Source organism: Lycium ferocissimum, chromosome 7 (genome assembly GCF_029784015.1).
Source record: "Lycium ferocissimum isolate CSIRO_LF1 chromosome 7, AGI_CSIRO_Lferr_CH_V1, whole genome shotgun sequence".
Taxonomy (NCBI): Eukaryota; Viridiplantae; Streptophyta; class Magnoliopsida; order Solanales; family Solanaceae; genus Lycium; species Lycium ferocissimum.
The window spans coordinates 26,997,969-27,019,687 of NC_081348.1; the positions used below are offsets into that span (position 1 = coordinate 26,997,969).

At 33.6% G+C, this 21,719-nt stretch overlaps 1 protein-coding gene and 1 pseudogene across 2 annotated transcripts; both read right to left on the reverse strand.

Annotated features, from left to right (window-relative positions):
- Positions 1-1,527: 1,527 nt before the first annotated feature.
- LOC132062070 (COBRA-like protein 4) lies at positions 1,528-5,308 on the reverse strand (annotated as a pseudogene).
- A 12,113-nt stretch (positions 5,309-17,421) lies between these two features.
- On the reverse strand, positions 17,422-19,504 carry LOC132062650 (COBRA-like protein 4). Of its 2 annotated transcripts, none has more exons than XM_059455182.1 (6): positions 19,304-19,504; positions 19,106-19,185; positions 18,648-19,017; positions 18,328-18,475; positions 17,879-18,147; positions 17,422-17,796 (listed from the first exon to the last, which is right to left on the reverse strand). In XM_059455182.1, exons 1-6 carry the CDS (start codon positions 19,365-19,367, stop codon positions 17,570-17,572), a joined length of 1,158 nt encoding a protein of 385 aa, XP_059311165.1. In that variant the 5' UTR covers positions 19,368-19,504; the 3' UTR covers positions 17,422-17,569. The 2 variants fall into 2 exon arrangements, with proteins under 2 accessions (XP_059311165.1, XP_059311166.1); XM_059455183.1 differs by having other exon boundaries at positions 18,561-19,017.
- Between the last annotated feature and the right edge of the window lie 2,215 nt (positions 19,505-21,719).

Consider the following 21,719-nt stretch of genomic DNA (forward strand, 5'->3'; position numbering starts at 1 on the left):
TAAACGTTGTAAAGTGTTGAAAATTTGAAAAGAAAACTTCAGCACATCCTTCTGTTCATATCAACATTAACATTTCTCAGCGAGCTAGAAAGTCCCAGTTTGACATACATCTAAAAAAACAAGAACTCTGTATTTCAATCAGAAGGCACAAAACCTGTGGACATGAAAAAGGTGCTTATCTAATCAAACTCATATGCAACACAATTCCTATAAAAGTCCGTGCCCGTCCCCTTATCAACCACAAAAAAAAAAAAAAAAAAAAAAAAAAAAAAATGCCTCTCCTAGTCAAACTCAGGGAGAGGAAAAACAAAAGGGGAAACCTGACTTAAATGGATACATGACCAAACAAGATGTTCATACACTTATTGGCCCAACTTTTACCGACTACTATCTGTTGCTACTACAAGTTTCATACAGGCTCTGGGGCGAAGAGTTTAAAAGTCGGTCTATTTTTCTTTTCCAGACAACTATAGAAAGGACAATAGACGATTACTAGAATGCCATCCAAACTCTCGCGTGCATCAGACATCATAATTTTGGGACACTAATTGAAGAGTGAAGTTATTACACCTACTAACTTGTGTCGTGTCCAAACACTGGTTAAGCTTTTTATGTCATTTAGTTAGAGTATAGACTACAGTGCTAGAAGATATTTAGCTATGAGCTGCGAACTGTTTAACATCTTAATTGGATACGTAGACTGCATGACCTTAAATAAAATCATAGAGAAAAATGTCTAAACAAAATTTGCAACAGTGGATCAACTTAACAAAATAATATAAGAAATTTCTCCACTACGTAATAGGTTGGTCAAAATGCACATGTTTGATCAAGACAAACAATTCTAGATCGAGAAGATAATTTCAAAACCTTCAAGACTTGGAAACATCACTTCAGTAGGAGTGTAGGACAGTGGAAACTCACTCTGCAAACAAAAGATGCTGCCACTAAGTTTGAAAGATAACCAGTTAAACAGCTTCACCTCTCTTGTCCTCCAATGGCAAAACCTTGTTCATGAGACCAAAGTCCATTTGCATTATCAAAGTTAACATCGTTCTGAAATGTGGCACAAGTACCTTTGGCAAAAACCATTTTGTTCTTTCATAAGGCAGTGATCCCTGTGGACATTCGTAACTCAGGTCCTCCTGAAAGCTGCTTTTACACAACTAGGTGTTGATTGTTCAACTCATTTTGCAAAGCAATAGGTCAGCATCCTGCAGATGAAACAAACAACACAATCAGACTCATTCAGGGGGGAAAAGAGAAACCAAATCAATGCATATCAGTTTTTCAGCTTCTAGGGCAATGGCACAGGCTTAGCAGCTTTGTATGAACTGCAATGTAGAATATGATAATGCATAATCAATATCCTTGACGACAAATCTTCTCTGCCAGAAATAAAAACGAAAATGAAGCATACAGGTCAATACTGTAATAGGGGGGATTCTCTTTTAGGAATACAGTCGCTTTTCTCTCCGCCAAAGGAGAAGGGAGGGATGAACATAGGAGAATAGAGATATCCTGCCAATCTAAATTTGTATCCCTAGGCACACTGAAGCCATGAGAATAGAGATATCCTGCATGAGTTATCAAGCAGATTATGTAAATCCTACAGAACATTCATTTAGGCACCATTGAAAATAGAAGGAATACAACGTATCAGCAGATTGCAGGGCAAAAACTAAAGACCACCTAAAATTAGGGACATTTCCGCCAATGACCCTTAATTATATAGACTGAAAATCGGCTATTTGCGAAATTTATCCGTCAATTTTCGGGCCCAGAAACCAGAACCCGAAGAGAAGGATATAACACTTGCCATAACCATCCGCCTTTCCCTTGCGCCCCTTATGGCTTCATCTTTGGGTAAGATTTGTAAATGAGCAAGGTTAAATTAGATTCTTATTACGAAAGCAGGAGGTCTACAAAAGAATTCTTTGTTTGTTTGGATTGAGGTACTTAAAAAATGTTGTATCTGCAAAATCAGTACTTTGGAAGAGAGAACTGATGATTTGCATGGCATTCTCTGTATTTGGAAACTCCTGAGAAAACATGGGTCATGTGTTCTTGCTATGTAAGATTGTTTGATATCCCTGCCAATTAAGAAGGTTGAGTGTTTCCTACCGTAATAGACATTTCGTTATGTTAGCAGAATATGCCCTTACAAAGGAGACATGTAGAATCTGAATTGAATACATCACTTAATAGGAGACATCTTCTTATCTAAATGAATTTCCTTAACTGGGTTTGTGTTGCACGATCATGGAGAAGCTGGTAATGAAAGCTCTGAATGATGGAGACTGAATGGGTAGGAATATTCGTTCACTATGTTGTGGTATTCTTGGCAGATTATTGTGGATGGACCATGGACAAAGAACAGGACATTAGGAGGATGTCTCTTGTGCAGCAAATATCGATAAGTTATGAGACGAGATAGAATCTCTGTGTAATGACTCAAATACAAGATGAGTATAAGGAAATGTTATATCTGCATTTTGGGTATTGTAACTTTAAGCAATCTTCAACTGCTGCTATTGCAAACTACTTAAGGATAGTGTCACTCACAGTTCAGCTAGGTTGTAGCATTGTGGAGGATATTATCTGTTGTTTATTTAAGGTTTGGCTGGTTTATGCCCTTCTGCCAGAGGCAGCAGGCTATTGAAACTGAGATATAACCTATTCGTCAACTTGGATTTTGTGGTTTCTACTATTATTCTTTATACAGCTCGCTAACAAGTTTTAGTAACAATAACCATAACACGAAAAATGATGTCATTGCCAAGCTTTAATACACTTTGAATAGAGCATATAAGAAGACGAGCTCGATACATTTGGGAGAAAATAGTAAGAAAATTTGGGTCACTCATTTTTTACTTGCCCATCATTCACCCAACTTGTTTTTGAAGCGGATTGCAATTTTGACCTTTTTTCCTTCAATCCATTCTCAACTACGCCCAAATCCTACTTATTCTGTCCATTTGCGACCACTACCCTTCACAATCACATATCATAACGATACATTTTTTTTTTTTATTCTTGAATATCAGATTTATCCAAGTGTCATCTCAATGGAAGTTTTCTCAAATTTCAAGGAAAATTTTATATTTATATAATAGAAGAAAGATTTGCAAAAGTACTACTCTATTAAAGTTTGTTGAGAACTCTATAAATCCCCCCTAAACTGGCCGCGTCTATATCAACATTACATGTCTTCAGTAAATTTAAAAGCAGCACTTCTGCAACTTCACCCCAAGGTTCCCATATGTGAAAGATTACTTGTGATTTTGTAGATGTAACCACTGACTTAGTGTGTTTCGATTCGATTCCTTTGAGGTAAAACATATGCGTTGTATATCTTTAAACACATTGTAACCCCTTATGATAATGCTTTGTGCCCTACATTTTGAAATCTTGATGTTTCTCATAATTTGGAAGTGGCAGAAAGCAAGAATCTTGTACATAAGGAAATTGTTATCTCTGGATAGACATACAATAAAATGAACAAGGTTCAATTTCACTAAAATGAACAAGGTTCAATTTCACTATCCTATCCACATGCATGCGATATACAACAACCGGAACAAGCTCTTGATGATGGAACACAATCTAAATGTTATGCGAAGCGCCAGTATAATATGTTGTTGCTGAATGATTCTTTCCGTTACCAGGTGAGGAAAATCATGCAAATTGCAGTGCTTGGAAGTGAAAATGGTATTTTTTTCAACAGAGTTGGGCAAAACTGGGTATGAACCCAGAGGGGGAAGTTTGCATTCATCTCCATTAAAGTAGACTCTCCGGGCAAATCCCCATCCCGACTTAAGTGCAAATGTATTCTTATCCTTTTGCATAAGCACCTCAGACGGAACGTTCCCCGAAGGTCCAGCTTCCATCAACACATCATTCTAAAACTTTATACCGTAGAACATTGCAGTGTCATCTGTGTATCAACAAATGATTGTTAAGCTTGAGGAAAAAAAAAAACTAAATTCACATTCATATACACTCACTAATGGATTGGTAGGGCACAAGAGGCTTATGGTTGAAGCTGAAAACTTGAGTGACATTATTGAGATTAGGATGTTGTGCCACAAGTGTCCACTGTGTATGGTTCAATCTGTAATTGAAGTTAGTGATAGCAATCTTGACTCTGCAATAATCCTTGTAATTGATCTTAACATGCAAATGGTGTGTGCATTGTAGCAATGGTTCATTCTCCTTTTTTGGAGTGTTTATTCCCTTCCTTTTCAGTTTTTCCGAGTCTCCCCTGCATCATCAAAATCCCAGTAGACTGATTAGCAACTGGTAGAAAATATCTCCATTTGGATTTGAAGTATCTACAGTCAGACCTCTCTATAACAACATTCCATGTTATGTTATATTATATGCTCTCTATAACAGCATTTTGTTGTAGCAGCCAAAAAATAGCCGGAACAAATGATTGTTATAGAGAGGTTTGACCGTATAAAGTTCCATTGGAAAAGATACCTACATGATGCAGTTGTGTTTATGACTGCAACCACCAGTGGCGGAGCCACATAGAGCCGAGGGTGTTCATCCGAACCCCCTCGGCTGAAAAAAATCACTGTTTTTACAAGGTTAAAATTATTTTTTATGTATATATAGTAGATGTTGAACCCCCTAGGGCTTCTTCGTATCTTTACTTTTTTATATTTTGAACCCCCTCGGCGGGGGCCCCGCTCCGCCACTGGCAACCACAAGCACAAGATGGGCAAGAAGTGATTGTGTCGTTGTAGAAAGTTGAGAAAGAAACACAACAACTCGGGTACTTGGATGACAGAAACTGAGAATAAGTGCATGTCACATTCCAGGTCACTGCAAATAATTTTTACATCAACCTGATTGCTTATTGAAATGACAAAAAAACAGAGCTAAAAAAGGGAAACTTACTCAACGCTTGAGTTTTTCGCCTATGATCTGCAGTGAGAAAACTATGGATGGATCTATTTTTGCGGTGCCACAAGTGTAGCCTGGTCCTGGACCAAGCAGACTGAAATTCTTGGGTAGTTTAACTGTCTTGTTTGATGTTCCAGCAAATCTTCGCCCCAAGACGCGAGGACGCCACCTTTGCAGTTGCTGAACTGTTGGTTGTAGGGAACTCCAGGAAGCAAGTCCACAAGTACAGGGTCCATCTTGCAGCAGTGTGGTACATTTCCTTTAAACTTGGAACAGTCACCTTGCTCTGTTGTTTGGCTCCCACTATGGACCAAATCACTTCTTTGTTTGGCCAGTTCCATCATAAAGTCCATCCAGGGCTCATTATATGCCTATACATTTGGAAATTATTCATTGTTACAACAGCCAAGATAAATATTTCAGGTTGTTGTTGCTCGTATTATCATTCGCGTCAATCGATATTATGAAGATAATTACCACATAGCCATCTGGTGTCCAAGACATGACATCCCATTTTATTGTGATATTGCCAAATGAATCCAATGGATCAAATGCATCTAGAGGTCCAAAAGGAAGAAAAGAATATGTAACTGATCACCAGGGAACAAAACGGGTAGGGGCTAGAATATACAATCTCTTATCGATAAGTATGCACTTTACCTGCATCAGCATGAGGCAAGATAGAAGACAAGACAACTGCAAAAAAAAATTAACTTTGCTTGAGGAAATAAGAGTTGGTATTGATGGGAATAACATATTCTTTTCTGAGACATCCTTAGTATAGTATATCTTGATGTTTATGGATCTTATGTTTTTTTCTTCTAAAAGAATGAAGTTGGAGTACTAAAAGAGAGGGAGTTTTAGCTCATGATGATGCCAAACCTAATGGTTGTCGGGTGCTTTATGCCATATATCATTTTCTCACTCTCTCACCTATTTTGGTAGTATCTTTTAAGGGACATGAAGTTGAGAAAGGCGGGAGAAAAATGGGACCTTTGAACGCAATAGCTAAGCAGTCATTAATTTCCTAGGTGGGATATATATATCATCAGTTCTGATTAGTGAGCTCACTGTCGGCAAAGCTGGCCCTTTGTGGTAGATGTTAAGGCATAATTATTCTTAAATATTTATAACAAAAATTTCTAACCTTCTACCCCTAATAGTGAAAGAATCCTATTTTGATAGGGATATTAAGCAATCATTATCTATAACAGTGGTGAAACGAATTCAAAGAGTGGAGATTTTTTTTGTTCTTGTATGTATGTCTTCCCTTTGAACTTAATTTAATCTTCGTGAGATCATTTTACACCGTGAAGAGCAGGGTAGCTGTGTTTCAAGTTGAAGTTGCATGTGAGCTCGAACACCTAAGATAAGACTAATTTTGAATTAGGAGTTTGAAGCTTCTTGAACATGGTTACATAAGCGAACAAGGATGTCTTAACAATTTGAATGACACAGACTTGCCATCTCCAGAGTTCTGCGTCTTTAACTAATGGGTTTATAGGCTTGAGTGGGATCTCTTGTTGGGTCAGAGCAGATCGATCGACTCCCCAAGCCACGACTTGGAGTGCTGGCCTGGTAGAGTGTCAGGAGTGGTGGTGTGGAGTCAGGAGGGGTGCCGGTCGTGAGCAACTGGTAGGGCGCAAGGAGTGGTGGCCTGGATCTAAAAGGGGTGCCAGCCATGACCAACTAGACCGAAAAACAAAAGAATGAAATACCAACCATTTGATCAACTAAGCAAGATGGATGTTAGGAGTCGTGGTCGGGATCAATGAAGCGGTTTCAGCAGTGACCAATGAGGTCGATCTTTCAGAGGGGGCTATATATTGTCTGTCAATTATCCCTCATTGATTAAAAAGAAAAATTGAGTAGGCTCTCCCACATAATAGACTAATCTTTTGGGTTAGACTCTCATGTACAGTTTATATCATTCAAGTAGCAGACTACGAAGTGAAACCATTGGTCACTGTGCTAAGCTAGAAAATGAATATGAATAGTACGTTGAATATAAACAAAAATGTTTCGGCAGCACGGAATTAAATATGTCCTTAAGAAATTTAATTTTCCTCACGGTACCCGAGACATTGAATTATTATCTATCAATGTAGGACAAAATTATATTATTGAAATAGCGATACTTCAAATTACAATACACTTCGGACACCAAAAACAAAGATAATCACACCGACACTGTATTATATTGAAAATCTATATATTATTAAAAAGAGGATAGTTTACAATAGAATTGTGACAAGTGGCAGCATAAGAAAATGCCATGTGTCAGTTTTAGGACAAAAATTAGTTAATTAGTTAATTTTTGAATTTAAATATAAATCTACTGATTTACAATTAAAACATACAAAATTATATCTTCATAATATGCACAATGGAGTCCTAAAATAGTGCAGCCACAATTCAAGGCATGCTTAGGACTTTTTTTTTTTTTTTTTTGAAAGTTATCAGATTTTTTATATTTTAATCTACTAAAAGTTTTGAAAAAAGAAACACAAGAGAATATCCAAGTAACTTCCACATTTTCCTCCTAATTTTTAGCATTAATATTTATACATTTGTTATGAATGGTTAAAAAGGTAGTTCCTATATTAAAATTTGAACGAAACATAGTTTAAAAAAAAAAAATGCTTCCACGTCCTTGCCTCCATTTCTCCTCTACCTCACAAAAAGCACACATGCACGATTTTAACTTTTAAATTTTTTTTTAAAAAATGAATATCTAGGCAGTGATAAACTTTCTAATCATCCTTTTGCTTATTCTTCATACTTAAAGTAAATATTCAAGACACAACTACTTTCAAAATATAATAAACTCCAAATAGGTACATAGAAACATTATTTTGAAATGAACTTTTCATGAGTCACAATTTAGGATGTAAATTTTGTTTACATTTCTCAAAAAGAAAGAATACATTTTCATATATTAGTCTAGAAATAATGAACTAACACTTTTATCTTCATGTTTTTGTTTTATGTAAAAAATCTATATATTATTAAAAAGAGGATAGTTTACAATAGAATTGTGACAAGTGGCAGCATAAGAAAATGCCATGTGTCAGTTTTAGGACAAAAATTAGTTAATTTTTGAATTTAAATATAAAGCTACTGATTTACAATTAAAACATACAAAATTATCTATATTATCTATATCTATATATTATTAAAAAGAGGATAGTCTACAATAGAATTGTGACAAGTGGCAGCATAAGAAAATGCCATGTGTCAATTTTAGGACAAAAATTAGTTAATTAGTTAATTTTTGAATTTAAATATAAATCTACTGATTTACAATTAAAACATACAAAATTATATCTTCATAATATGCACAATGGAGTCCTAAAATAGTGCAGCCACAATTCAAGGCATGCTTAGGACTTTTTTTTTTTTTTTTTGAAAGTTATCGATTTTTTTTATATTTTAATCTACTAAAAGTTTTGAAAAAAGAAACACAAGAGAATAGCCAAGTAACTTCCACATTTTCCTCCTAATTTTTAGCATTAATATTTATACATTTGTTATGAATGGTTAAAAAGGTAGTTCCTATATTAAAATTTGAACGAAAAATAGTTTAAAAAAAAAAAAAAATGCTTCCACGTCCTTGCCTCCATTTCTCCTCTACCTCACACAAAAAGCACACATGCACGATTTTAACTTTTAAATTTTTTAAAAAAAAATGAATATCTAGGCAGTGATAAACTTTCTAATCATCCTTTTGCTTATTCTTCATACTTAAAGTAAATATTCAAGACACAGCTACTTTCAAAATATAATAAACTCCAAATAGGTACATAGAAACATTATTTTGAAATGAACTTTTCATGAGTCACAATTTAGGATGTAAATTTTGTTTACATTTCTCAAAAAAGAAAGAATACATTTTCATATATTAGTCTAGAAATAATGAACTAACACTTTTATCTTCATGTTTTTGTTTTATGTAAAAAATATATATATTATTAAAAGAGGATAGTTTACAATAGAATTGTGACAAGTGGCAGATAAGAAAATGCCATGTGTGAGTTTTAGGACAAAAATTAGTTAATTAGTTAATTTTTGAATTTAAATATAAATCTACTGATTTACAATTAAAACATACAAAATTATATCTTCATAATATGCACAATGGAGTCCTAAAATAGTGCAGCCACAATTCAAGGCATGTTTAGGACTTTTTTTTTTTTGAAAGTTATCAGATTTTTTATATTTTAATCTACTAAAAGTTTTGAAAAAAGAAACACAAGAGAATAGCCAAGTAACTTCCACATTTTCCTCCTAATTTTTAGCATTAATATTTATACATTTTTTATGAATGGTTAAAAAGGTAGTTCCTGTATTAAAATTTGAACGAAACATAGTTTAAAAAAAAAAATGCTTCCACGTCCTTGCCTCCATTTCTCCTCTACCTCACAAAAGCACACATGCAAGATTTTAACTTTTAAATTTTTTTAAAAAAAATGAATATCTAGGCAGTGATAAACTTTCTAATCATCCTTTTGCTTATTCTTCATACTTAAAGTAAATATTCAAGACACAACTACTTTCAAAATATAATAAACTCCAAATAGGTACATAGAAACATTATTTTGAAATGAACTTTTCATGAGTCACAATTTAGGATGTAAATTTTGTTTACATTTCTCAAAAAGAAAGAATACATTTTCATATATTAGTCTAGAAATAATGAACTAACACTTTTATCTTCATGTTTTTGTTTTATATAAATAAAAATAAAAAGTAGAGAAAAACTAACCAAAAAAGGAATCTGCAAACCAACTTGCCAAACCCCACTCCTGCTCTCACTTCCCATTACCATTTACCCTCCACGTCCTCATCTCTCATTCTCGACACATGCAAAAACAAACACATTATATATATATAACATATGCACACACAATATTTCAGAGGGATCAGGGTAAAGCATAAAAGTAGATATATAGTGCATAGAAAAAGGGGTGAAACCATAGCCACCCACCTTAAACCACCGTTCTAAACAGATCCAGCAACTCTTTCTTTCGATTTCCGACAAGGTCAGTAGAGGCGCTGTCGTTCTGGTCAAAGGTTTTAGATTTAAAGGAATATCTTGAACAGTTCATATCCCATCTATGAAGATTCTAGACTTTTACTCCTTTTAATTTCATATAAAGAGTCAAAATTGTTATGTTTTTTTTTAGGAGTGTTGTGCTTAAACGAGTCCGTTGATATTACTATCCCTGGCTTGATATTATCTATATCTATATATTATTAAAAAGAGGATAGTTTTAGGATAAAAAGTAGTTAGATTAGTTATTAATTATTTTTTATGTGGAAGTTATCAGATTTTTTATATTAACTATTTTAAATTAAAAAATAATTGTTAATTAAACTAACGTATTTATGTTAATGCCTACGGTTTTGAAACTTAAATGATATGAAAATACAAAAGAGAAAACAACAACAAAAAAAAAAAAAAAAAAAACATACCCAATTTGCCCACTAATTCCACTTCATGCACCAAAACCCCCACGTCCCTTTGTAAAAAAGAAATATAGGAACAAATGCTACAGATGATTTTTTTTGTAAAAAAAAAAAAAGAAGTGCTAGCACGTGTTAGTAACTGCACAATTGCCTAAGAAAGGATTCAAAGTACAATAATAGAAGAAAAGTTCAACTCAATTTTTCTTATATATTTCTTCAAATAATAATGATAATAATAATAATAATAATAATAATAATAATAATAATAATAATAATAATAAAGAGTTAAAGATAAAATTTTGAATTAAAAATGAAAGAGATAAGTTCAACTCAATTTTGCTTATATATCTTTAATTTATTTGTCCATTTCCATTGAGATATAAAAATTTTAAAAAAAAAAAAAAAAACTTACTTTTGGAAACATAAAACTGTACATACAAAAGAAAAAAGAAAAAATAAGAAAAAGACCCCCCCAAAAAAAACTAACCTAAACCAACCCCAAAGCCCACGTTTGCAACTTCCCTATTTTCCTTATTTCACTCCTGCATGATCATCCGTACACGGATACATTATTGGAGTCTGTCAAGTTTCAAGTAGCAACTACAACGGAGTTGAACTACTTTTCAGAAGTTTGAATCATAGTGAAAAATTAACACACGTTAATTCAATCATTTAAAGGATGATCGCCACATTAATGGCTTTATTTAATGGGCCCAATTTGGGGTTTATTGTTGATAGCACGGAGTTATGATAACAAGTTGTGTATTTCGTTCTGGATAAATATTTCATAAAGATAGTATTTGTCACTTCATCTCATCAAGGCTAAGTGTGTTTGGTGTTATTTCAAGCACGCTTTTCTAATTTGCTCTTATTTTTCATGTTTTAGTTCTTTAGGAATCAACAATACATATACCTCTATTAAATTTTTCGTCTTCACCACTAAATATTTTTTATTTAATTGGTTGCGACTATGAAATTCTCAAATTTTGATATATTAAATTTTGCAGTATTTGCCGGTCTTTCTAGAAATTGTTGGATTCGAAGATACTCAGAGACACTATGGTAAATTTTTGTTCTTAATAGTTAGCTTATGGTATATTCTACATTAATCAGATGCATGTATTTTGAATCAAATTAGTACTTTGATTTGTATTTAATGATGACTATGTATGTTAATAAGATTTTACTTTCAAAAATTAGAAGGTGAGGTATTTAAGTTATTTACATAGGAATAACTTCAATAATAGAAGCCTTCCCGTAAAAATTTTATTTGGTTCTTAATACTATTTAAAATATACACATATAAAGGAATAGATCTCTTTGTAATAGCAAAATGGATTGTTGTCTATTGATAGAAAAAAAAAATTATATTTCTATGATTTGAAAGACTTTTATAACCATTCAATTCTTAGAGCCCCTTTGACTTCCATTATTTTAAATAACTGGTAAGCTTTAAGTGTTGAATATTTTTAAGTGTTGAAACTGATATTATAATTATAAATACTTAATTAGGTGTTTGAATAGAAATGTTGAAATTGATATTAAACAATTAATCTGTTTGGTAAAACAAACGCTAATAGGTTGTTCTTTAATCAAATAATTAAAATATCCTTACAATTTTACAAAAAGTTATAAATCTGTTAGCGATCTTTTCTTTGCAAAAGGATATTTTGAGATTTAAGAAAAAATGTCAAAAATAAAATTGTATAAAACACGGTCAAACAAAATGCTTATATAAGCTAACATGTTTGACTGGCTAATCCCTTTTCTTTTATTCTTATAGCTGTTATATTTACAGAAGGAAAAACATTTTTAAGATAATTATTCTTCTAATTTGAAAGTTGTATCTTCCATCATAGTTTCTTAAATATTTTTCCATTTGTGACAGTTTTGTTATTTAGTGATTTGTATTTAGATTTAATTGTTTTAGGGACTCAAATAACAAAATATCAAAAGTACAATTTGAGCACACCTAAAATGAGCATTTTATCTTTACAGCACGACCATTGAACAATTTCAGTAGTATTAATATATTTTTTTACATTTTTTCTTCCTTATCTGACATTCTTATTAATGTTTTGGCTGAATCAAAAAGTGCTTAAGAAAGTAGTTTTGCATGATAAGATTTATTTTATTGAAATCAAAAATTATATTCAAATTATGATACAAAAAATCATACAGTAATAATACTGCATAGTTGAGATCTTAATAATTAAAGACAAAAATAAAAAATAATTAAACAATAAAATACTCCGATTAACAGAGTGAATAAGCATGTGTAATAAGAAAAAAAATATTGAATTAATATTACAAAACATGTATTAGAATGGTAAGATAAAAATATTTAATTTGAGAGAAAAATATGAGTTTGAAACTAAAGAAATTCCAAACAACAGAGCAAATAGGCACTATTAAAAAAAAAATCTAATTGGGATAAAAAGATAAAAGTATTTGAAGTAGCCAAAATTGAATTTGAATTGAAATATAAAATATTTAATCTGAATGAAAGACAAAAATATTTTAATTTGAGATGACAAAATTTGGAACAATGAAAATAAAATATAGTTTAGTGATTCTAAAGAAGTATGTTTAGTTAAATGTCAGATTTTTATTTTATTTCGAGCAATTATTTTTGTCACGAAAAAGATGTTTTTCGTGTTGTCTATATTTCTGGTATAAAACAACTTTCTATTTCTATTTTATAAAGATAAGTACTTGAAACTAAACCATTTGAAATCTCAAATATTGAAATCACAATTTATTTCAAACTGTGTATATCCGAAACCTCACGATGATGGTGGCATCAAGCAATTAGAAAATTGAATTTTGGGCGTCACTAAGAAGTTTAAGATGAATTCAAAGTTTTTGCTGTTCAACATCTTTCATGTTATTACAATGTTATGTTGGTATATTTTCTTAATTTGTTAGCACTATTTCAGATGATTAGAATTTAAAGCCAAAATTGTTACAAAAATCTCTCACCACTCTTTTCTCTTTTGAAACGCGCGGGTACATATACTAGTAATGCTAAAAAGAGAGGAGAAGCCTTTATCGAAAAGCCTTTATAGGAAAAGAGCGCAAAAAAAAAGAAAAAAGAATTTAAGTCCAAAAAATTATTAATCAATTAGGTCAAAGCCTAAGTCAAGTGACAACGACGTGCCGACTTGTCTTCTTCATAGCTCTTTATGTTATTGTGGAAGTGCTTTTCTAGCAATACTCAATAAATTCTTCTCATTTCTCCAGTGTGGGACAACACCCCTTCATTTCTTGTTCATAACACAACCCAAAAGTCACATGGGTTCGAATCCATTCACACCAGAAAACCCAACAGAAACAACATAATTTTGTGAATGCTTGTATAACCAGCTGTAGAGGTGGCAATTTCAGTCCATATTTAGAAAATTAGTCCATTTAACTCACATTTTTATGAGTTGAGTCACTCATACTTTTGTTGGTTATATAAATCTTTTTGCGCGGATTGCCCTTCTTTTGGGGTGGTCTTTAAGTTTTGCCCTTCGCTTGAAAAGGTGGCCGAAAATACTGAGGTTCTGGGTTCAAACCCCCGTTCAAGCATAAAAATAAAAATAATTTCGCAAGACAAGGCTTTAAGAAAAGTCTATCTTATACGGCATAAGTTGTCTTAAGGCATAAGTATAGCTATGCCGGATCCGGCATAACTTTAGTTATGCCTTAAGGCACTTATGCCGGATCCGGCATAATTTTTTCCAAGCCTTGCCTTGTGAAATTATTTTTTATTTATATGCCGGAGCCGGCTTCGAACCCAAAACCTCAAGGTTTTTACGTGAAGGACAAAAATTAAAGACCAGCAATTTAAAGGGCAAAAATTAACGACCACCACGAATGAGGACATTCCTGCAAATTGCCCGGTTATATATGGGTTTCAAGTCTTTTTTTAACCCATAAAAACATGGGCAAATATGGGTACCCATATAACAACTCATTTTCCTCAAAATATGAGAAAATAGCCTTGCCTTGTGAAATTATTTTTTATTTTTATGCCGGAGCCGGCTTCGAACCCAAAACCTCAAGGTTTTTACGTGAAGGACAAAAATTAAAGACCAGCAATTTAAAGGGCAAAAATTAACGACCACCACGAATGAGGACATTCCTGCAAATTGCCCGGTTATATATGGGTTTCAAGTCTTTTTTTAACCCATAAAAACATGAGCAAATATGGGTACCCATATAACAACTCATTTTCCTCAAAATATGAGAAAATATTTTCCTTAAAAATTTAAGGAAATAAAAAACAGACCAACGCACCCCACCCTCCACACCCCACCCCTGCCACTGCCCCTGCCCCTGCTCCCTACCACCTTTACCCACCTCTACGCCACCCCTTACTCCCCTTCATCCCATTACCACCCTCCTCCCCCCCCCCCCCCCCCCCCCCCCCCCCCCCCGGGGGCACATTTTCTATTTCATATATTTTATCTTACTTTTATAAAAAGTGAAATTTTTTCTTACCCCACACCCCACCACCCCCCGCCCATCTTCCCCCCACATTTTTTATTTAGTATATTTTATTTTACTTTTGTAAATTTTTTATAAAAAATAAGAATTTTTTTTCTTTCCTCCCACTTTCGACCCTACCCCCACCACCACCCCCCCCCCCCCCCCCCCCCCCCCCCCACACACACCATATTTTCTATTTCATATATTTTTTCTTATTTTATAAAAAACTAGTTAATTAAGCCGCGCTTCGCGCGGTTAGATTTTTTTTTTTTTTTGGTAATTTGATTGACATAGATGTTAAATGTTTTACAGTACCAAAAAATAAAATAACAAATAAATAGTCTTAGACAAACTTATTAAAAAAAGAATGACAACAAATGTATAAGAAAAATAAAGCAAAATAATTCAAATAAATAAAGCATTGACTACCTATTTGTAGTTTTAAAATGACACTTCTTAAGGAATAGTCCTCTCAATGAGAAGTTAATTGTGTAACCTTCCTACTTAATTGATGTTCAGTTATATTAATATTAACATATCATGTAATAAGATTGTGCACACTACAGTCATCTCTCTTTTTAATTTTAACTTTTCAGTGCATGGACGGACAATTAAGTAACATGTATTGGTACTTTTCTTTTATAAGGGTTTCATTCTAAAATGTCTATTTAATATAAGGACCATGTTTAGGGTTTAGATAAATATATGGGTTAAGTTACCTTTAGCGTCATGACCACAATTTACACACACAAAAACTAATTCTTAGATTCTTCAATAAAACCTAATGTAACTGAGCTTATGGTTTGTCATTCAAACTTGCTAATGGTTGGAATAGTTTAAAATAAAATTAAAGTAGAAAGATAAAAATATTTGTGTCAAAATAAAGTGAAGCTTGTGTGATGCACCCTTTAGATCAAAATAAGAGATTATGGGGTGTAGCATACCCCGTAAGAAAGTTAATTAATTACACCAATATAAAAGATCATTTGACAAAATTAATCTTTGCTTTCTCCAAACTTTTCTTACAAGTAAAAATAGTCAGGATTTAAAGAACTCATTAGAGAAACACAAAACATATGAATATATTGAAATCTTAATTAGCATTTATTGAAAATCAAATAAATAAATCAAAAAGATCATATCTTGACGGTTGAACCTGAAGCACAAGTACAATCGTGACAGTATAGAAGAAAAAGAAAAAAACATTTTTTTTTTTTTATTCTCACCGATGCCGGTACCCCAATTGAAGCCCCGACTAAGTGAAAGTTATATGGAGAAAAAAACGATATCATTTCAATGCAAAAACTCTGTCATTCAGTTGACTATTGATATGCATATTAGTCAGGAAGGATGATGGGTCTAGATTGAGAAGCAAAGAGCTATAAAATACATAAATGGCATTGCGAACGGAAGAAATTTGAACGTGGTTAATGGATGGCATAATTGAAAATGTTTGTGGTGATATTTTAATGATCAAGAGAACCATTAAAGACAACTTCAGGAGGCTTTTGGGAATGGTTAGCATAACATTGTGTCGTTCAAAAGAGGAAGGACATATCTATTCAGTAGAGATTAGAAACGGTAAGCATAACATTGTGTCTTAAATGGTGACTTTTAGTATTAGGATTTTAGAACAGGTGCAATAATGTAGAGAGTTAGTGAAGTGACTTTTGGATTATTTTTAATATTACATAAATAAATTAAAAGGTGAAAAAGCCAAAAATTTGTGATAAAAGATAAATAGTTTTCCTGATTTTAGAGAGTACCACATCACCAGGCCTATGACCCTCTTTTATATATATATATAGATTAATAACAAGTGAGAAATTTTTTCTTCCCACCCCCCCGACCCGCACAAACTACTTCATATATTTTATCTTACTTTTATAAAATATATATATATATAAAGTGAGAATTTTTTTCTTACCCCCACGACCCCGCCTCCCCCCCCCCCCCTTTCATATTTTGTCTTACTTTTATAAAAAAGAATTTATAAAACGTGAGAATTTTTTTTCTTACCCCACCCCACTCTCCCCCGCCCGCCTCCCTCCCCGCCCACATTTTCTATTTCATATATTTTATCTTACTTTTATAAAAAAAACTTATAAAAAGTGAGAATTTTTTTTACCCCAGCACCTCCCCCCCCCCCCCTCCCCCCTAATTTTCTATTTCATAATATTTAATTATAAATATATGAAAAAATTAATTCAATTTGACAAAAGAAAAAATTATAAACACTACACTTGATATAATATGGGCTAAACTACAACCAACCCAACGCATTTATCTCCCAACCCATATTTTACCCACATGAAATATGGGTGGGTTGAAATCCAGCCCATTTTTGTTCAAACCATTTTCAACCTGCTCAAATCCAACCAAACCCACCCATTTGCCACCCCTATCCAACTGGTTGTTGACAATAAAATACAGTAGGATCAGAGTTAGTCCTTATAAGAATTAAGAGGTGTCCCTTGTTTCATGCCCAAACGAACATCCTTCAAACTTGCTTTATGAATCGTTGGCATTTCATGGCACTCATTTGATATCATTAAGAAAATGTAATGGTTTCAGTGTGCTCTGATTAAACACCTTATTTTTCAAAGTCTACAACAACTTCTGGAATTTGTCAATACTCATATTACATTCCTGTTCTTGAATATTTATCACTAGTTACAACCTTCCGGGAAAAAAAGTTGGACAATGCTCCTTATCTGGTGCCAGCAGAGTTTGGAAGATATGGATAAGATTCAGGAGATGGCATCACACAGAGATTGCCATTGAAGTAGACCCTCCGAGGGAAAGCCCATCCTTTCTTTAGTGCAATTGTTTTTCCATCCTTCTGAAGTGTTAGATCTGAGTGGACATTTCCTTTTGGTCCAGCTTGCATCAGGATATCATTATATGATTCTCTTCCATAAAACAAGGCAGTATCATCTGCATAGTTAGAACATCATCAGCCTGAAGAACAAGAATATGTCTGTTCTTTATGAATCAAATAAAGAGATTGGGAGCTTACTGGTTGATGGGTTGGGCATGAGAGGCTTGTACAAAAAGCTAGAAACTTGAGTAGCATTGTTGAGGTTTGGATGTTGAACGACGAGTGTCCATTGTGTATAGTTGAATCGATAGTTGAAGTTTGTGATGGTGATCTTCACTCTCCAATACTTCTTGTAGTTTGATTTAACATGCCAATGCACATTGATAGGGCACATGTGTTTTGTGCATTGCAGCACTGCCTCATTTACTTTATTTAGCACACTTATTCCTTTTCCACTCGGTGTCTTCCTGCAATTACACTTATTCGTTATGATCGGTAAAAAAGAATCATCCAAGTATTGTTCAAATTTTTTATAGCTACGTAACGAGGGTCTATTTTTACTTGTATAGCACATTAGCACCTTCATAACAGAGAAAAGTATTACTCCTACTACTACTAATTGAAGATGTGAAGTATGAGAAACTTACACGATACAGTTGCTACTGTTTTGGCAACCACAAGAACAGGAAGGGCAAGGGGTGATACTTCGATTGTGAAAAGAAGACAAGGAGACACAACATGTTGGTATCGGAGAGGCTAAGAACTGAGAATAAGTGCAAATCACTCTCCATGTCACTGCATATTGAAGCATAAATATTCAGGCTTAGCAAATATAGTATTTTACTTCTAATTTGTGGAAAATCTTGAAAATCAAACTTACTCAAAGCCCTTGTTACTCGTCGACCATCAGGCGTGATGAAAAAAGTGGGACGGATAATTTTTGCAGGACCACAAATATAGCCACCACCTGGAGCCACCAAAGTGAAATTTTTGGGAAGTTTCACTGTTTTATCTGTAGTCCCAGCAGCGCCAACGCTAATCTGAAATGCAGAGAGAGAAGCAGAAGGGTCCTTTCCCCTCGATGCTAAAACGCCACCCTTGCAGCAATTAGCAACTTGCTGATTATAAGGGGTATTTGGCAGCAAATCAACAATTGCAGGATTTTTCTCACAGCTATGAGGAATGTTGGATCTAAACTTTGAACAGTCCCCTTGATAAGTAGCTTGTGCTCCCGACATGGCCCAAATTACCTCATTCTTTGCCCATGTCCATCCTAAAGTCCATCCAGGGCTCATTATCGGACGATACATTTGGAAATTGTTCATTGTCACCACTGCCTGAAATTTTTGAATATTTATGAACCAAAGATCTCAAATTGCTTATTAGAATGTGAATATAACATTATAGTAGTTCAAATATACTTACCACATAACCATCAGGGGTCCAAGAAAGCACATCCCATTTGATTGTTATGTTTCCTTTCGGATCCAATGCGTCATAAGCAGCTGCATTTACAAGTAAGAAACGCAACTTAGACTATATACAGAAGCTATGAGTAAATTAACACGGCATGACTCGGATTGAATTTTGTATGTTGAGAGCTAATGTTATTTAATGCAATACCTGCACCAGAACATAGCACAAGAAGCATAAAGGCATATAAGTTCCAAAAGATCTTGGACTCCATGGTGACAAAATATGTAAAATTACTCTAGAAATTAGAAGCGTTTATCTTCAGCAGCAATAAGAGATGTGTAAGAAAGAAGAAATGGTCTAGCAATAAACTATGCTAAACATTCGACTTAGCATATCTAAGTCAATGTGTCTATTAAAAGAAATAGCGCGTTGAACGTGCAAAGAATGGGAGAATTTTCCACAAAAAGCTGCTTCCTAGAAAAAGAGTCTAAAATTCTTTTTTATGCTGCAGTCACTCCTTGACAAATAAAAAAGAGTTGATATGAAGACTTTAGACTTATACTGTATCAATATTGCTTGAAATGCCTCAAAACAAACTAACACGTTCTTTACACTGTTCTAACAAATACAACGAGTAGCTAGTATACAGTCAATTCAAATCATGTTATTTTGTCCATGGGCATGAAAAGCTCGCCAGTGATCTGGATCAATGCACAATAGGAACTTATGATCCAAATTAATTAATCCTAAGAAATTATAAACAAAACTGAATGTCCAAAAACCAAAATAATGTCCGCAGTGTGTCTAATTCAATCACCACCTAGTTTCTGAAGTGTAGTATATTATAACCTAACCAAATTCCAGCGAAGTACATATCTACTGAAGATTTTAACGGCCGAAAAATTTCGCATACCAGCAAGATACTACTAAAATGAAAATATTCAAGGGAAGAAAAAAAGGGGTCAAAATTAGTGGACTAAAAAATTCTCAATACTTTCAAGAATATTGAAATTATAGACGTTTTTAGTCCTAGCTCCGCCCTTCGTAAAGGATACACGTTACATTTTCCCTCGCAAGGAACTTTGCCATGAGCTCCTTCATTCGAAATGAAGATAGCGGATAGGAAAATATAGTGCAAGGAGATAGAAATCAGAATTTTAAGTTATTAGTGGATGAAAAATAACACAAAATTTACTATTACTCTGAACTACGAGTTCGAACTTACTATAAACATATAAACTTTCGAAAAATATTTTCACTACATATCGATCAAGTCAAATACAGTGTGACTGCACTACTTACAGCACCCGAGGCTAAGTAAGTAAGGATTTGTCACAGTTCGATTTGAGTCTATTTTATTTTATTTTCGTTTAGAAAGACAAATGAATTATTTTAATTAGTTTACGGAATTTATAAATCAAATCTGATAAGATATGATACGTTCTATGTTTTGATGATGACTATCAAACCGTGGAGAATCAGAGTGAGACCTAGTCTTCTATCTGTTCTCTCTCTGTACACCCCGCACATCCAACAACATACCGTAAAGCGCAACGTTCACTGTGTGCAAGGACAAAGAGTCTTTGCACGGACTAAAGGTCAAAAATAAAGATGAGTTGTCTCCATCTCACTTCTCATGTTTCCCTAGTGTATAAGCAAGAGGTGACAAGGTCTTATGTGAGCCTTGAAAAACCCAATTCCACTACATTAAAGATCAGCCGACACAAGGTTCTTCAAGTGCCTCCAAGTGCAAAGCTACAACAAACTGCAGGACCTGTTCCCTACAAGTGAAGATGTTTTAGGTCTTTAAGTTTGTTGAGTCTTTGTCTTTTGTTCTATAAATTGTAAACCTACTCTTCTCTAAAGGAAGTTGTTCTGTAGGTATTCTGAATTCTCAAAAGTTTCTTGTAGGAAGTTTATCTTTACAAGTTTTTGAGTGGTACACCTGTCTAGAGATAGTCAAGTTGTATTAGTTGGTTTGGCTAGAGGTAGTCAAACTTTGTTGAGTGCTTGGCTAGAGGTAGTCAAGTGTGTGTAGCTTACAATAGGGTTATTGTGGGTGAGGGATTAAGAGGTTAATTCCTAGATTGCAAGAGATTGTAATATGAAAGTTGTTCAATTAGTGGAGTTGAAATCCTACGTGGTAGGTCGTGGTTTTTAATCCCTTGAGCAAGGAGTTCTCCACGGTAATATCCTATCCATTTACTTACTGCATGCGCATAAGGGAACTGGTAGATAACCAGATCTCTTATGGACTGTTTGGTGGACGCAGAGCCTACGTCAATATCAAATCAATCGAATTAGGTTCTTTGTATAACAACTTTCTCGGTCTTTTTTAGTTTTTTTTTTAAATCTTATATTGCGGTATATTACAAATCTCCATCATATTAAGCTTTTACATGGGGCTTTAATGTAACTATAAATTATTCACTTGTTATGTTTCTTTCTCATAAGTAAAGAAGCTACGTGATTAAATAATTGGATTGAGAATTTTGACGGCACAATGGACAGTTCTTGATGCACAATCACATAAATGGTTGGATTCAAGAGGTGGCATTTTTAATACCTTAAATTATATAACCAATAAAATGTACAAACATAAAAATTGGGATACGAATTTCCA

What these genes read in the sequence shown, in the direction of transcription:
- LOC132062650 (XM_059455183.1), bottom strand. Translation starts at nt 19,367, where the DNA reads ATGGAGTCCAAGATCTTTTGGAACTTATATGCCTTTATGCTTCTTGTG. An exon ending in TGTGCTATGTTCTGGTGCAG is followed by an intron (nt 19,186 to 19,303) that starts GTATTGCATTAA and finishes TTGTAAATGCAG; the next exon opens with CTGCTTATGACGCATTGGAT. An exon ending in CATGCCCAACCCATCAACCA is followed by an intron (nt 17,797 to 17,878) that starts GTAAGCTCCCAA and finishes CTAACTATGCAG; the next exon opens with ATGATACTGCCTTGTTTTAT.